The 17424-nt window shown below is 56.5% G+C and overlaps 2 protein-coding genes across 3 annotated transcripts in view; both read right to left on the bottom strand.

Moving 5' to 3' along the window:
- Positions 1–14096, bottom strand: part of KDM2A (lysine demethylase 2A) — a 51823-nt gene extending 37727 nt beyond the window's left edge. The window contains 3 exon segments of the mRNA XM_037402548.1: positions 12092–12196; positions 13577–13604; positions 14012–14096. Coding sequence (XP_037258445.1) covers positions 12092–12196; positions 13577–13604; positions 14012–14031 — 153 coding nt within the window. The 5' untranslated portion in view covers positions 14032–14096.
- A 334-nt stretch (positions 14097–14430) lies between these two features.
- Positions 14431–17188, bottom strand: RHOD (ras homolog family member D). 2 transcript variants are annotated; one of them, XM_037403357.1, is made up of 5 exons: positions 17040–17188; positions 16338–16425; positions 15913–16022; positions 15643–15781; positions 14431–15554 (listed from the first exon to the last, which is right to left on the bottom strand). In XM_037403357.1, the coding sequence occupies exons 1-5, from the start codon at positions 17166–17168 to the stop codon at positions 15391–15393; spliced, it is 630 nt and encodes a 209-aa protein (XP_037259254.1). In that variant the 5' UTR covers positions 17169–17188; the 3' UTR covers positions 14431–15390. The 2 variants fall into 2 exon arrangements, with proteins under 2 accessions (XP_037259254.1, XP_037259253.1); XM_037403356.1 differs by having other exon boundaries at positions 14431–15558; positions 15647–15781.
- Between the last annotated feature and the right edge of the window lie 236 nt (positions 17189–17424).

Here is a 17424-nt window from a genome sequence, read left to right as displayed (position 1 = left end):
CCAGAACCATGCAGGGGACACACTCCCTTACAAGTACTTTCAGATACAAGGTGAAGAACCAAGGCACCAAGATGATGACATCCAATTAGCCGTCTGCCAACTTACTGCTTATCTTAAGACTAACAGCTTTTTCTTTCTATATTCCTCACCTCCAAGCCTGCACTTCTCACTTCACCTCCTGGTCTAGGCTCCAAGCTCTGATCCATACAAGCACGTTACTTGGGTTTCTCTCTACCAGCAGAAAGGCAGCAGGCTTCTGTCCTCTGTGCCTCCCCACCTTCAACCACTTTAGTTTTTCCTCAGCTCCTCTTCCTCGCAAGCACAGGAAGCAATAATGAAACCACACCGCCTCTTGTCACCCTCGGGGTACCAAGGGTCCTACAGAGATGGGCCCATGGCATCCTGTTAATATTTTGGCTCTGCAGAACCAATTGCTTTGACAAACAACTGCCAGTGCCCCAGCAACAATCAATAAAGTGGTCCCAGGCTCCCTGCTCCCCCAGCTAGGAGGAGGCACCGCAGCAGGATCTGAAGAAAAGGCCATGATCCCACAAGTAAGAGATCCAGGACAACCTGTCAAATGGTCGTATCTGTCTCTGGGCAAGCCTGGAGGCCAGCCTGACATGAGGGCAAGCTAGCAGGTCACTGATTTTAGCAGCTCCATGCACCCTGTCCACCAGCGATGACTGTCTGGACAAGACGACCATACTAAACTCACTCTTTTGCTGCCTGGTTTCACAAGAGGAACCCAAGAACTAACCCAGCAGGCTTAACCGAAGTTTAATGCCCCTCATCATCTGTCTCTCTCAAAAACAGGAGAGCAGAACTGGCATATCCCAAGTGGCAAACTCCTGGACAAAGACAGACTCAAAGCACCAGGCTGAAGAGCAAACAGGATCTACACAGAACTGGAGCCCTTCCAGGCTTCACAGCTCCAGGAGGGATTCCTATCATGAGCTGGGCTGGCAACATTTCAGAATGAGCAGGGAGAACACTTTAGTTTGCACTTTTGTGTTACAAAATTGGATGTACATAAGGAGTAATTGGGGAATTGGAGCAAGGCTGAACGAGGCAGGTGGGGAGACAGCACCAACAGGCCAAGGAGAATTCCAGTAGCTGCCTCTAAACCACACACTGACCAGCCACAGCAGCAAAAGCATGAGACAGAGGAACATGCTAGATCAGATCACACATGGGCAAGCCTGGCAACAGTCCCAATAAGGGAACTCTGCCCTAGGAGAGGCTTCTCACTCCAGTCACCAGCAGCATATTTCACACGCAGCCACTGGCCCAACTAGCTTTTATGGCACTACTAACCCTCAGACTGCCCACAGCCACCACCAGCCTTAGCACCCTGGTACCCAGACAAACCCTGCCTACATTCTATGACAGCTTGAAGAAGCTCATAAAGGACCATCAAACCCTCCAACATGTCACATTTCAGGCTTTAAGACTGATCCTCTTAGCTACAGAGTGTTAAAAGCCACTCTTTGACATGCAGCCTTGTTATTTCTCAAGTAGGCTGAGCAAACCCCTTTAATTACATCCCACCCATTCCAAACCAGAAGAAGTCCAAGGAAAAAAACCTGCTGTGCTGAGCCCTTTCCCTGCCAGGGTGTCCCTAGCACATGTGCTATGCAGTCAGGTAGATGAGCATTACCAGCTCTGCTACTCCTTTTGCATTGTATAGGAAGGCTACAGAGCATCCCCAAAATGGAACAAAAGTAGGCCAAACTTCTCCAGAAAGGCAGGTGGAAAGTTACACGCACTTCAACAGTTTTCCCACGGGGGCAAAAGCAGACCTCCAGGCTGTTGAGCCCACATAGACCACCGGGCAGGGACCCAGCAGGGTCAGCACAAGGGACAGACAGAGCCACGTGCATCCAGAGACAGAGGGACAGCTCATCTAGAATTAGTAGCCCAGCACTGAGCAACTTCACTCCTCGCTGGGACAGGCAGAGCACCTCGGTGGAAGTTCAGAGGACTAGCTCAGATTTTTCAGTGGAGAAGAACTCACCCTCCAAACCTCCCAGTGTCCTGACCCAGCTCTGCAGAAACCTGTTGCCAGTTCTGTCCCATTACGCAAACTGATCAAGGCTGGACCACAGGAGTACTTGGATAGCAAAAGCACAGGAAGCTTTGGGGTTTTCTGCAATTCCTGCTAAGCTGACACTGTTCTTTAAAAAGAAAAGCAACAGGCTGCCGGAATTGCAGGCTATAGGGCCTAGGTTGCTTATGAAGAAGGAAAACTGAGGGCTGCAGGGAAAAACACAGTGTGTGAAACCATCTACTAGGAGGGATATTTCCTCCGTACGCTACACTGTTACACCATCACCACACACACTCCCTCCCCCTTTGCTCCAGAAGCAGCCCAGTACTTGCCCCTTCCTTAATCCAAATGGGGCAAAGGGGCTCAGGAGCTCAGCAACACACAGAAATATTTATTCACAGTCAATTGGACACACTAAGGCAATCTAACCCTAAAGGAGCATACATTGTCAGACATTCTCCTTTCCCCTTCCAGCTACCTCAGCTCAATCGCAAGACTGCAGCTCTCGAGAGCCAGGGGAACGCAGGGCACTCTTGGACTGATCAGCACAGGTCAGCCTCTTTTGTTATTTTTAAACATACAGGCTTTTCTGCTCTTAACATTTTCCGATTGCTCCTCCAGCATGTGCTTGGCTGTCTCTCCATGTTCTGCAGCACCACCTCTCTTCTCTCGTACCCTGCAGACTTCCACCACTGCCTGATGAAAAGTTAGGCAAGGTAAGAGGCAACATCAAAAAGGACCATCCCCTCTGCATATCTCACTTATAATGAGATTGTGCCTCAGTGGTGGGGGATCTGCTTCTCTAGATAGTGGTTCTACCTAGCAACATCCTGATCCTTCCCCTGGTGCCTTTTATCAAGTGACCTCTTCTCCCAAACCCTGTTAGGGCTGGCTATGACACGACAGCACGATCCTGCAGTTGCTTCTCATCCCTGAGAACCAGCGCTAACAAAACCCACAGGCAACGATCACACTCTGGAGCCTCTTCCTTGACATAAAAGGGTGCGGGGTGTGTGTGGAGGGTGGCTCTATTAAAACTTATTAGCGTACAGCATGATAGCCAAAACATGCAAGATGAAGGAAAAGACAAAAAGCAGCCAGTGTTTAAGGTAGAGTTTACTGCTCCACTCACCGCTGCACCATCAATATGACCCGTTCTAGTTGACAGCAGTTAAAAATTGCCGGTCCCAGCTGTCTCCCCCAGCTCACTCACACACGCACATCACTTGGAGCACTGTGACCCACACCTCAGCTCTTCTGGCAGTAAGGATGCCACCCAGACCTGCACCCTTCCAGGCACCCAGCCTGCATGGAAGCACTACAGAGCACGCACCTCCCCATCAGGCTACTGCAACAGCAGAAACCCATCCATCCCTTCCTACCACCCTGCAACCCTGGGCAGACACCAGCCCAGAACTTCGTGTGGTTCAGGAAGTTCTGGGAACTTCCATAAGGATTCACAGTTCTGGACAGCCAGTTCATGCCATTTGCTACTGGTACTGTTTCTACAGCAACAGAGCTGCACAGGCATGGACACAGAGCCACAGAACAGAAAGAAACCCTGCCAAACAGATCCATCTCGCCTGCCCCATCGTGGATTCACAGGCTACACTTTGTCACCAGGTTTATCTGAACCATCTCAAGTGCCAGCAAGTAACACCTGCGGGCAGTATGCACCTTCCTCAAATTGGTTCCTGGAAGCCGAAGTGGAGGGGGAAAAAAACCAAAGAAAAAAAAAAAGGGTAAATGAGAAGATCAGCAAACAGAAAACTGAGTTCATCACATCCCTTCTGGTCTGTCCAGATTAAGCTCCAGGCTGTACGAGCAGAGCTCTTCTAGCATCAATGACCTGCAGCACCTCACGGTTGTTCTTGTTACGCCGTCCTGGAGCCTGTGATTCTCCCATCACATGAGCAAGGACAAACGAAAATTAGCCAGCGCAGTTTAGCATGCGGGCTACCTCTAGCTGGGTGGGGGTCACACAGCAGAGAGCATTCCCAGCTGCCCAAGATGCCACATGGAGGTGGCAGAGCATTTGCTCCCAGAGCTGCTACTTGGCAGCACTGACAGGACCCGAGAGGCGGTGAGTTAGAGGGGGAGCGGTAGGAACATGCTCTCACTGCTCCTTGGCCCTCAGCATCACCAGCATCCTTGCCAAGGGAGATCTGTGGGTACCTGAAGCTAGGCAGCAGAGGGAGTTCAGACCACTGTGAAAAGGGAAGAACAAAGTTCCCTACAGCCCCCAAAAGGCTGATGCCTTACCCTAAGCCCTCCAGAAAACGGATCGAGCCAGAAGCAGCACGAGCACTCGTACAGCAAAGAACCTGGTCTACAGATCATCCAGCTTGAGACCATCCAAGACAGAAGACAGCTGTGATGCTGATCTCAGATGTTATTGACAGGCGTTTTCATGATGCATTTGTACAAGTGCAGTCACAGATAGCTTCTTAGCTTCAGCTGAAATGGTCACATCTCGTTTTCCAAATGGGCATTCACGTATCCACTGCTCCTTCCTAGCAGGAGGGCTCTGCACAGGTTTGTTCTGTCTGACCCCCACCCCAAGAACATTAAACTTCACTGAGATCCCAGCGAGATCACACTTCCCGTTCTGTGACACATGCTCCCCACCCTTCTTGCCTCTCAGTGCTTTTGACGGCTTAGTATCTTCGATATCTAATTATAGGCCCTGTCACCCTACCACAGGGTTTACTCTTCCACTTGGCTTTTTTGCTCTTCCCAAGGCAACCAAGCAAGATCCTTCTCTGCGCTCCCTTCCCTCTCCACCAGGAGATGCAGCAAGGCAGGTCTGCTCAGGTATGACAGCTCCTGTCCTCTGAGCACACTGGAGCACACTGGTACGTGCTTTGGTGCAGCTGCCCCAAGGCTGCACGACATCGTGTGGTGATTCAGTGTGATATGCCATGTTCCTCCTCACCTTCTACCTCTTCCATTTGCCTTTAACCTCTTCAACCCAAATAAAAGCAGGTCAGGCACCGTGTAATACAGCCTGTGAACTAGTAAGTCAACTCTGGCAGCAAACAGAGCTTTCCAGAGCTCAGGCTACCCACTCAGAGCTCACCCATCATTTCCTCCTCTGGAATCAGCTGCACTCTTCCGTCATCAGCAGCACCAGACATTTCACCCTGAAGACAAGTAATTGCCTTCCCCTCATACGTTTTCAGAGGACAGTGTTAGTACACCACCTTGTTTCTCCACCTTCTGAGCACATCCCCACTTCCCTCCCACATGCACCATTTCTCTCCAAAATCCAGCCAGTGACCTGCAGACCCCTGTCTGGGTAGCTCCTGACACAATTAGCCATCAATAAAAAGGTACCAGGGGCATGGGGGCTGCTCCCCTAACTTGTTAGTGTCACCTCCAGCTGGGATAATCCAGTGAAAACCTACTCCTGCTATTAACAGGAAACATAGATGCAACTTGCAAATATTGTTTGGCAACTCACAAGTAACTTCAGGTGCTCCTGCACTGTATGGCTGCTTGCTCAGTCAGCACCGCAGCTTCCAGGACACGCTCAAGACATAGTCAGGCCTGGGACAGTAAGAAACCAGCAGAGATGTTAACCTCCTGCACTTCTCTGCTGACACAGAACATCATCCAGTTGGTTTCAGAGTGGTATTCGCCCAAGGACCAGCGCACTTTTGCATCTTTCAGGATCTAAATGCTCACAGGGATTACTAAAGCTTTCCAAGGACAGCCTTCAGCTGCCGCTAGCTTCCACCAAAGAGCCACCCAGATCAAATCTGAGCAGTCCCTAAATTATTTAGAGCTCAATTATTACACCTGGGTCATTTAGAATGACTCATTTGTAGTGCCTTCAGTTTGAGGCAGAGGCAAGTAAGAGATTAATTACCCTACTTACACAGGTCCTGTCTAGACTAGGAAATTGAGGTGTGTCCAGCAGACCAGTGACATTTGGCCAGAAAGAGTTTCACACAGGGCACATGGCAGACAAATTCTGAGGCCTTTCAGGCAACAGGAGGGAGCATCGCTCCACAGGGTGAAGGATTGCCAGCGCCAAATTTCACACGGGGGGCAATGTACAACCACCCAGATTCTCACCCCAGCAGGTGGCTTGTCTCTTGCTTCCTGTTCCCTGTGGGAACTACACTGGTAGACTGACCCCAGCACACACATACAAGTCTTGATTCAATGGGAAGCAGCTCCAAGAAAGCCAGTATCCAGCAGGACTGGCCTCTGTCAAGCACACCAAGACTTCAGGATGACAAACACCAGCAACAACAAGGGATCACTACCTGGTAGTGAGCAGTACTACAAGGAGTAAGAACAAGAAATCAGGCTGAACCTGATGGCAAGGCATTGCTCCTTGCGCCCCACTGTCAGGACAGCACGAGCCATTCAAGATAGAGCAAGGGCAGATGCGTGACCCACAGAGGGAGGGCAGGCAGCTGCTGCCGCCTCTTTGCTGTCTTCCCAGACACAAGCAGCATCCTGCCAGCCCACAGCCTGCTCCTGCTGACCTCCCTCTCTCAGCTTTGAGGCCATCTATCCCCTTGGTGGTGGGAGGCTAAGGGCTGGATCTTTGTCACGAGTGTCACGTGGATGCTAACATGCATGGGCCTTTCTGGCTCCATGGGTCATGTCTTGCCTTTGACATCACCTCAACCTGCAGAAAGGATTTGGTACCACCAATACAAACAACTTGGGAGCTACAAGATTAGTGCCACTATGACTCTGGGTGCTCATCAGAGCCAGCCTTGCCATCCCCCAGGCACAGGCAGCACACATCTGAGTGTCCTGGTGCCACTCCACACCGCAGTACACACGGCTGCAAGAGAAACCTTTTCCTCCACACACCCCAAGCTTCATCCCTCAGCCGATGACTCCACATACTGTAAAGCTCATGTGAACTCTCGCCCAGGGGATAGCGTGGACACCAACATGTAAGGACAGGTTTGCTAAATGCTGTTTACAGGAGAGGCCTCAGATTTTGGCTGGTAGGGACAGGCAGAGGCCTCCTCTCAAATTTCAGGTAAGGATCTGACCAGAGGGCAGGGCAGTGCTAAGGCAGGACACCCACTGCCTCAAGCGATGGGAGAGACAGCATTTCACTCTCTGGCTCCCCCCTCACCTCCCATATGCTCCAGCACCCAGAGCACTTAGCAGCAGGTGGGTCTCCTCTTCCACAGGCCCATTTCCCTTCATGGGTGTTATAACAATCTCCAGCAACCAAACCCAGGGTGCCACTGCACCCAGCCAGGGGTGGTCACTTCAGGCCCAGGCAGCACAGTACCTTCAGCCGGAGCTGTGCCCGTGCCCCCCAGAGCACCCACCGCCCGGAGGGAGGGTGCGGCTTCACCGCAGGCCCTCTCCAGCAGCAGAGCCAGTTTAAGAGATTCCTACCCCACCCTGTTTCCACATCTCAGCCTGCCACCTCTCTGGTCTCATCAGGTTTGCTGGTGGGGCAGCAAGCTCGCTGGCCCAGCACAGACAACTGGAGTTAGATGCCCCCCACCCCCACCAGATTTCATCTAGGGCATGATCCACGATTCCCTGAAGCAGCAATCCAGCTCAGGGGCATCAGCTCCTGAGGCACTAACACAAGGAGGGAGAAAACCTCTTCAACCAGCTCTGCCACACCAGCAATCCTAACTTGGAACCACACCCTGAGATGCAGACTGCTGACTTGACAACAGCAGAGCCACCAGGATGGGCAGGACTTGTCCTTAGGGTAATGGCACTCACCCGCTATGCTCCCTCCAACGCTGTTCTGAAGTGACCCAGCGCTGCTGCCCTTCATTCCTCACCCTGAGCATTGTCACTGAAAGTGTATGGCACCACTCTGGTGATGTGCTAACCCCAGCTCGTAATTCATGGAGTCTTGCTGGTCTTAGTTCGTGGTAAAGGCCTGGCAAAATTAGCCCCGGAGCAGAAAGAAGGCAAGGTTTCCTCACACTCCTAGCACCGAGGAATACTCAATGACCTCCCTGCAGAAGGGCAGGCAGACACCAGCCCAACATCCTGCCAGGGAGCCCTTCAGCAGCTCCACAGATTCGGACTGGTAAAGCGGCTCTGTGTGCAGTGAAGGCTGGAGTAAGAGAGAACTCCCTCCTCGGCACAGCAGCACGCACACCCAGTGCTGCGACAGCGAGGCAGGCACACCTCACCTCCAGCACGCCATCTGCATCCTTAGAAAGTGTTAGGTCAAACATCCTCTCCGGCAGCAGATTCCAGGGATGTACCAGCCAGTTTGCTGAACAGCTCCCGAGCGTGACCAGGAGATTCCTTCCCTGCTGCCTCTCCCCGCGCTCAATGGCCTAACACAGATCTAACCTTACCAAAAAAATTAGTTTATACATGCCACAGTTTCTCCTCAGTCTCACATCACCTCATGGGGGTCCAGGTGAGCGCCCAGGTGGCACAAGGCAGACAAGGTATTCTGTGAACTGCCTGGACAGCCTGAACCAGGCAGAGTATCCAAGCACCACAGCACCAGACTGACTGAATGTTTTCTCCAGAGCTGGTAGCCCATAGCCAGAGCTGCTCTTGTTGCCACTCCTGCCTTTAAGAAGTCCAGGCTCCCGCTCCAAGTGCCAGCGTGCCCTTGGCCTCCTCACGGGGAGCTGAAGGGCTTGATGTGCCACGGGCTGGGTGTGACCACCCAGTGACAGTCAGTGGAAGACTTCCAAGTCTCAGAAAGGGACCATCGCATTGTTAGTGCCAGGGCTGGACTGTCACTCAGGGCACAGGATACAATAGAGCATTTCAGCTCCTCGATTAAGGGCCTGCAGAACATGCATCTACAGCTTATAAAGCTGGCACCTCAAACCAGTCCCCAAAGTACTGCCTCATTACAGAGCTGAGGAGCAAAAATATATACGCAGACTTAGCAGGAAACTACTCCGCAGTGCTGGCTGACCAGTCCCATCCTCCACTACTCACGGTACAGGGAGGCCCAGGCAAATCTCTGGGTCAGGAACATGGATATCCCCTAACCCGCTGCTGTGCATGCTCTCCCTGCTCACAGAGCATCGCCCACAGGCTCCCCTTCCCCACCTGTGCCAGCCTCCCAGAGCTTGCCAGGACACATATTCCACAGCCAAGATGGATGAAGACACCCTCGCAATGATACCCCTGCATCCAGCCCAACTCACCCAGGCCCTTATAATCCTGGGATGGATGGAGGCAGAGCCTGAACTTGGAAGCAAGCAGTTAAAGCAGTGTGACCCGCCTAGTCTAAGTGTCATTATACCACACAGGGATGTGTGAACTGGCAGAGAACTCTTTAGGAGCACAACTACATCTGAAGCAGAGGCGAGTTTCTCCTCAAAACCCAGATCTTTCACCAATACTGACAAATTTGTTCAGAAAATATACGTAGATCAGATTTTTGCTGAACCTGAGGAACATTAACAGTATTGCTCACTAAAAATAATGCAAAAGGCTCGAAACTACTAAATCCTGATGGAAACCAGTCAGTCAGAAGATGCTGTTGGTGTAATTATACTCTGACACACCAGATAGCAACCTTCTTTTGCCGTCTCAGGCCACTGGTACCATCAAACCATGCTATTTGCTCACACAATTAATTCAGCTCCTTCACCACTACGAACTGTTCTGGCCAAGGCTGTTTGGCTGGTAGGACTACTATCACACCTGGATTTACTTCTTTTTAAAATATATTTATACTTTTGCTATCACACCCACGCTGATCTCCAGTCGCACACAAGAAACACAGCTTACAGCAGCAGAATCATACTGTGCTACCAACTACCCGTTTCCCTAGCTAGAACTTTTAATGTAGGCAGATTAAAACCAACTCCCGAGACCACGGCATACGTAGGAGTAGGATATTCAGATAAGTTATATCCAGCACTTTTACCTTCCTGGATAATCCACCTGTGATACCTTGTTCTGCAAGGGCCAGAAACACTAGGTAAAAGAACAGGTCCTCACATTTCAAAGCAGGCATCTCAAAAAAAAAAACCACCCAAAAAAGAAAAATCATCTTTTTAAAAGGTCCTTCAACACTGGAGCATCACCGACACAGCAAGAGAGTATACCGAGGTGGCAGTTCCCAGGAAAAGCAAAGCAGAAGGCATGAACTAAGCCTCACCTACCACACAGAGGTCATGCCTCCTCCTCTCGGCTGCAGGCCAGTAGAGACAACATGCACACTAGGCCACAGAAGTCTAGGTGAGCCTCATCCTCTGCTTGCTGCCCATGTGTCTTCCCTTAAGCATGTAGCTCATCAGCGTGCAACCATTTATCCAGCTTAGCACATTCTGCTGGAGTCCAGGCCACCTACCCTAGGGCAGCAACTCTTCCTGACGATTTCTATTTGTGCGATTACAAGCATCTTTAAACTAGCAAGTTCCTGGCCACTAGTCCCCTTCATCTGCTGCGTCTTTATCCAGCCATTTCGTGTTACTTCTGGTCAAAGCGTAGCCAAGATAGTATTTAACCAACACCTGAAGCCGGCATTGCCCCCAAGAGAAGCTATCCTGCCACCCTGACTGCTGGCTATAGACACGGTCACTCCCCAGTCAAGCCAGCACCTTGACCCACATGCCGCACAGTTCTGGGAACAATCACGTCAGGACGAGGGAGGAGGTAGGACTGCTGCTTTTGGCAGCACTGCCAAATTAAAGCATCTACCAAAGCACTTGAGAAAAAACAAGTCGTCTTGAAGGGCCTACAGATGTATTACAGTTTGTTTGTTTGGGTGTTCGGTTGGTGGTTTTTTTTCCCCGCCGCAAGCACCCTCTCAAAAAAAGGGAAAATATTAAAACCCAGTTCTAATCAGAGACACTTCAGGTTCCCCAAGTGGGCTAAGGTGGCTGACTACAAAAGTCTAGATGCCTGTCACCAAATCAGCTAGTATGACAACCCTCTCTGCAAATTAATAAACACACAATAGACACGAAGTAGCACCAGAAAAGGAACACACCTTCAGTAACCCAGGAGTTTGGACAAACCACGGCCTATGCGGTACCCTCCTCTCCACAGAGGCCAGTGCTGGAATAACCATTTCCACCCTCACTAGAGGATTTCCGTCCCTAGGCCACCTACACGGTGCATGCTGGCTACTACACCCCTTCTATGGCCAGGCACCTTGCAGCAACAAGAGAGCAACCAGAGTTGCTTGCTCCTGAGGGCAAAGCTTAAGGCTGAGTACCACTCAGCCTCACACCAAATGATTTCAGAGTATTAAAGGATAAGGATTTACCTTTGCAGGCAGCACCTTGAAGGTGAGGGTATGTGTGCTGCTGTGACTGAGACAGGAGCTCCATCACAGCTTCAGCTATCACAGAGTTGCCACTTGCCCTTCCCCAGGGCTTTACAACCCCCTCCGAACAATGGGAAACCAACCTGTAGGGACACAGCAGCTCCCCTCCTTCCACGGCATCTCTGGGAATATCATCTCAGACTCTCAGAGCAGCTGCTCCCAAACTGCTCACAGTTACAGCCCAACCTGCAGACCATCGCCTTCGTGCAGTCCCCTGAACAGCGGTGTAAACATCAGACAAGCCAGAGCTCCTGACAATGCCCAATTAGGACCTGACTTTTGGAACAGCTCCCTCCGAAAGAAAACAGCAGGAGAAAACATGTGTATGCAGGCACAAGCAAACTCGTGCTTGAAGCTGAATGTGGTTTCCTCAAATTTCACGGTGCACACAGATCACATCCAGGCCAACATAATGGTAACGCACAGTATTTCTGCTTGTTACAAACACATGAGAAAACCTGCTGTGCCAAAAACTACACCGACGCTCCCTTCTTATATCTATCGCAAAGCACCTTACCCAGTCTCAGCCTCCAACCCTCCCCTCTTCCAGGGTTCAGTAGCCAAGCGCCCTTCACAAAGCAAACTGTGACAAAACCAGGACCCACGAAGCCACCTAACCCACTGCCAGCTGAGCTGACACCGCAGGGCAGGCTGCAGCGATCCACCACAATGCTTTTTTGGGTTGTTTAAACCTGTTGCCAGTAAAAGCCTTTTCTTTCCTCAGCTGCAACAGAGCCAAGAACACAGTACGATCATTTAGCGCCAATACTGACCAGTCTTTGGCTGTAACGGATCCTTTCTTCCTCAGGCTCCATCTCCGACTCTTCTGAAGAGAGTGAGAAGGACACTCCAGGGCTGCTGTCTTCCTCCTCTTCCTCCTTTGAAGCCAGAGGGAAATAGTGAAGCAGGGCACGCAGACATGAGGCTCCTACGTCCCTCATTTCTTTGCTCATTTTGAGGCTGATCCCACACCACCATGCAGGGTTAAGCGAACACTGTGGACGAGCCCACCTCAACTTTTACCGCTCCCTTTCTAACTTTAGGCATGACCTAGGGTAAATGACTTTACCAGCTGTTCTGTAACACGACATGAGCTGCAGGTCTCAGATCAGGAAAAGGCTTCTGCTCCGGGCTGCTACCAGCGCTAGCAGCAGCTCAGTTGGCCCACGCTGGGATACATGATGGGCACACTGCTGTCAAATGGTCAACAGCAGTCGGGGAGCAGGCTGGTTCCCCCGGTTACAACAACTGGCATCAGAGAACCAAGTCCTCCAAACAATACGATTGCCATGCTCTGGCTATCCCGTACGGCGGCACTCGGGAGAAGCGACACTGGTACAGAGCATCTCCCTCGAACGGGGAAGGCGTACGGGACCGCTCCACGTGCAGCGGTGGGGCAGGGTCGCAGGTAGAGCACTAACTCCTGTCCTGAGAGGACCTAAGTGTTCAGACCTCCCTCAGACCTCAGACTGTGCCACCTTGTGACACCAGGCACTAACCTAGGCAGACCTCCCAAGGCGCCAGGTGGCACCCAAACTTTTTAAATTATTATTAAAGGGACAGAAAGAAAGCAAAACCTAGGTATATCGCAGCTCTTAATCCTCACGCTTATGCCTATGCCAGAGCTTCGGGGAAAGGATCTGCCAACCCGTGTGGTGTTACAGAACCGTCACCACCGTGCGGAGCCAGCTCGCCCCATCCCGCTCTGCCCCGACCCTCCGAGCAGGGTTTGACAGCAGCACCCCCGGCCCCGCCGCCCGCTCCCCCCGGGCTTCCCCTACACTCGCCAAACTCTGCTCACAAACAGCCGGAGCGCAGCGCACCGAGCCCGCAGCCCCCGCCGCCACCCTGCGGGGCCAGCCGCCGCCAGCCCCCTGCCCGCCGCGGCCCCCCCCGCCCTGCAGCCCCCCACCCCCGCCGCCGGGACCGGAGGGAGCAGCCCCGGGCCGGCAGAACAAAGCGGCGGCGGGGGGAGCCACGGGCCGGGCGCTCGGAACGTCAGTGCCCGGGGGAGCTGTCAGCCGGTGCCCCCCGGCTCGCCCGCCCCACCGCCCCCTGCCCACAACTTCCCGGGCCGGCCTCCCGGGGGCCGCCGGCAGGGGAGACCCGCCCGCTCCCCCCCCCGCCCCAGCCGGCGCGGCGGCCCCGCCACCCGCGGCCGCGACCCGGCCCCTCTCCGGGGACTCGCGGAAACTTCGGGGGCGGCCGGGGGCGGCGGGCCGGCGGCGGGGCCCCCCCGCGCCCCGCGAGCGGCTCACCAGGTCTCTCCTGCGCCTTTGTCCTCTTCTAGCGCCGAGACGGGGAGAAGCAGAAGAGACGGAGGAGGAACCCCCGGGTCAGGCAGCGATCGCGCCCCGGGCCCGGGCCCGGCCCGCCGGCCGCACCGCCCCGCGCCCCCCCCCCCCCCCGCCCCGGCTCCGCCGCCCGCCCCCCCCGCCTCGCCCCACCGCCCCCGCCGCGGCGAGCGGGCGCTGACAGCCCCGCCGGCCACCCCCGGGCCGCTGCCCGCTCCCGCGGGCCCCGCTCCCCGGCCCGGCGCCGCGTTCCCCCCGCCGCCGCCGCACCCCGCCGCGCCCCCCCGCCGCCGGGGGCCGGGCCGCCGCCAGCCTCGCCGCCCGCCGCCGCCCGCCGCGCCGCCGCCCCGCCGCCGCCGCCCCGCCGCCCCCCGGCCGGGACGCGGTTCCCCTCCTCACACAGGAGCCGCCGCCGCCATTTTGAACCCGTCAGAGTCTCACATACACACTGACTCGGCCGCCGCACTGCGCCTGCGCCGCCCGCAACCTCCCCTGACCCCCCCGCCACCTCCCCCGCCGTCCGCCGTGCGCATGCGCCGCCCCCCCGCCCCACTCGCCCGGCCCGCTCCGGCGGCGGGCCACGGCGCGGGAGCGCGCACGCACCTCGGCGGCCCCGCCCCGCGGCAGCGGGAGCGAGCGCGCACGCGCGGCCGGCGGCCGAGACACGCCCCCTCCCCGGCCACGCCCCTTCTGGGCACGCCTCCCCCGCCGTCGCGCACGCGCACGGGGGGGAGCCGAGGGGACCGCGGGGGGGGCGTCCGGCGGCGGCAGCGTGGGCGGGTACGGGCGGGCGTGTGAACGGGGGCGTGTGCGCCGCCCGCGCGCACCGGCACCCTCCAGTCACGCGCGCACACCCCCTATACGCACGCACATACACACCTATAGGCATGCACACTCCCTCGATAGACGTGCACGTACACACCTATAGACATGCACACAGATACTCCTATAGACGTGCGCATACACACACCCCATAGATACGTACACACACAAACACACCTATAGACATACACACACACCCCTGTGCCACTCAGCACACACATACACACCTATAGCCTTGCATGTACACACCTATAGCTGTACAGCAGACGCATAGACACCTATAGTCTTACAGCACACACACATATACTCCTATTGACATACACACACCTATAGTCATGCACATACACACTTACAGGCATGCAGCACACATACACCCTATAGCCTTGCACACACACACCTATGGCCATGCAGCACACACACATACATGGCTATAGACACACGTATGTGCCCCAGCCAGGATGCCGGAGGGGCTCCCTCCCCGCAGCTGCCCCCCCGCTGAGGGCCCGCAGCTAGCCCTGTCCCCCTGCCACCATGCTGGGGGCTCCAGTCCCGCTGTGCCGCTGCGAGTGCTGTTTTAATGGGAGACCCGCACCCACATCACCCTGTGCTGCCCCCCCCTGCACTGGCCTGCCAGTGGGACAGGGCCGCCCCCCAGTCAGTTCCCTGCTCGCAGCACCCATCTGGCGGAGGACGCTCGGGCGCTGGGCTCCTTGCGGTGACAGTTTCTTGGTGCCCGGGGGGTGCTCTCCTGCTGGCACCCCAACGTGACCACCGCTGCCAGCCCCCCAGGGCCGGTTTGTGGGGGGACGGGAGCGTGGCAGCCACAGCAGTGGAGGTCCGGCGGTGGCAGAGGAGGTCTGGCAGCAGTGGGAAGCTGAGGTGTTGTCCTCCAAGGTGCCAGGGTGGGGGTGGGATGGACAACAGCGGGTCCCAGGGCTGTGCCAGGGGTGGGGGGCTCAGCAGAGCACACAGCCCCTTTTGGATCGCCTCCTGCGCTGGCTCCGGCGGGCGGCACTGAGTGCAGCGCTGCAAGCCTTCACGAAGATGTCCCCGACGTTCTCCTGGTACCGGGCTGAGCACTCCAAGTAGGACACGGCACGAACCTGCCGGGCCATGGCCTCTCCCTGTGGGGAGCCACAGGGTCAGAGCCTTGTGACAGCCCCCAGCTCCATGCTGGGGGGCATCCCCAACCCATCAGGGAGTGTCACTCGCCTGCTGGTAGGAGATGGGCTCCAGGTGCCCCTCCTGCAGCTTGCACATCACCGCCCGGTCCTGCCGCAGGTCGGTCTTGCATCCCACCAGCAGCACCGGGGTGCCCTTGCAGAAGTGGTTCACCTCTGGGTACCACTGCAGGGACATACACACGCATGTCACTCGGGGGACGGGGACAGGGGATGGGCAGCAGCCCCAGTTCCATGCCATTTCCCATGGGGATGATGCACAGGGTGGGGGGAGCAGCTCCCCAGGGGCTGCGTTACCTTCGTTAGGATGTTGTCATAGCTGCTGGGGTTGGTGACATCAAAGCAGATGAGGACAACGTTGGCGTCCGAGTAGGACAGCGGACGCAACCTGTCATAGTCTTCCTGCCCTGTCAGGCAGAGCAGCAGACCATTACGCACCAGTTCCTGACTGGGCTGGGAGCCCCCAGCCTGGGACCACGTCTGCCCCTCCAGCTTGGGGGCACCGCGGGGCTCTGGGGACAGCAAGGCAGCACTGCTGAGGGTGACACGCCCAGGGACCAGTGGCTGCCATGCCAGCTGCACGTTCACCCCCATCTCCCACGGTCAGTGCATGGGGACACCTCTCCAGGGCATGAGCCATGGGTGTGGAACACCCCGAAACCCATGGGCTGGGGAGGGGGACGATGACACCCGACTGCCTGCCCCGTCCCCTCCTGTCCCACCTGCCGTGTCCCAGAGGTGGATCCTCACTGGCTTGCCTGCGACCTGGAGGGAGGCCGTGTACTTCTCGAACACGGTGGGGACATAGACCTGGCAGGGGACAGGGAGGGCGTGAGGCAGGTCCTGTCTGCCCACGGGCAGTGGGGACAGGGGACCCCTGTGGGGGTGTGTGGGCAGGACGGGGGCACGGGAGGGAAACGGGGGGCAGGAGATGGTGGTGCCCCCCAGGGCAGGTGGGCCGGGGATGCTCCTTGTCACCCACCGCGCCCAGGGCAGCACTGAGCCGCAGGCAGGTGGGGGGACCCGGAGGGACCGAGGGTCCAGGCCAGAGGTGCTGGGATCCCTGTGGGCTGCCCCCACTCCCCGCACCTCCCGGGTCCCATAGGTGCCCTGGCTGTGTGACAGACCCTGCTCCCCATCCCGTGACCCCCCTGGCAAGGCAGAGGTGCCTGTCTGCTCTCTGAAAGGCGGCTGCCTCGGACCCCCGCCAGCCCCAGGCTGGCCACCCCCTGCCCCAGGCCCCCTGGCCCTACGTCCTGCTGCCACTATGCCTGTCCTGTCCCGCGGCCGCCGCTGCCCTTTGCCCGTGCCACCGCTGCCGGGAGCCTCCCCGGGACTGCGTGGGGAACCCCTCAGGGATGAGGACCCCCCCCGTGACCAGGTCCCCTCGGGGCTGAGGTCCTGGGGGACAGGGAGTCCGGTACCTTGGGAAAATCCCCCCTGGCGAAGGACACCAGCAGACACGTCTTCCCACAGCCCCCGTCCCCCACGACGACAGCCTTGACCTCGGCCTCGGGGGGCCCTGGGCTCTGCCCCCCGTGCTCCTGCTGCATGGGGGCGGCTGGCGGGGCCACGGAGCCTGTCTGGCCTCAGCGGGGACACAGGGACGGGGACAGGGTGGTGGGTGGCACCCGCCTGGCCCAGGGAGCGGCTGCCACCCGCCCACCAGGCCCGCCCGCGGTGCCATTGGTGGCTGGGGCCATGCCGGTGGTGATAGCCAGGGCTGGGGCACCGGGAGCAGGCGGGGTGCCCACCCGCACATGGGCATCCTTGCACACGCATGGCACCTTGCACGCACACAGGCTGCTC

The sequence above is a fragment of the Falco rusticolus genome, chromosome 10 (genome assembly GCF_015220075.1).
Source record: "Falco rusticolus isolate bFalRus1 chromosome 10, bFalRus1.pri, whole genome shotgun sequence".
NCBI classification, from domain to species: domain Eukaryota; kingdom Metazoa; phylum Chordata; class Aves; order Falconiformes; family Falconidae; genus Falco; species Falco rusticolus.
The sequence above is the reverse complement of the archived record's forward strand: the minus strand, read 5'-3'. Positions and strand labels throughout refer to the sequence as shown.

Excerpts from the sequence above, each read along its gene's own strand:
- RHOD (XM_037403357.1), bottom strand. The coding sequence starts at position 17,168 with ATGCAGCAGGAGCACGGGGGGCAGAGCCCAGGGCCCCCCGAGGCCGAG. Across the intron at positions 16,023-16,337 it reads CCACCTCTGGGACACGGCAG|GGCAGGAAGACTATGACAGG; the intron begins GTGGGACAGGAG and ends TCTGCCTGACAG. Across the intron at positions 15,555-15,642 it reads CATCTCCTACCAGCAGGCGA|AGGCCATGGCCCGGCAGGTT; the intron begins GTGACACTCCCT and ends CCCCACAGGGAG.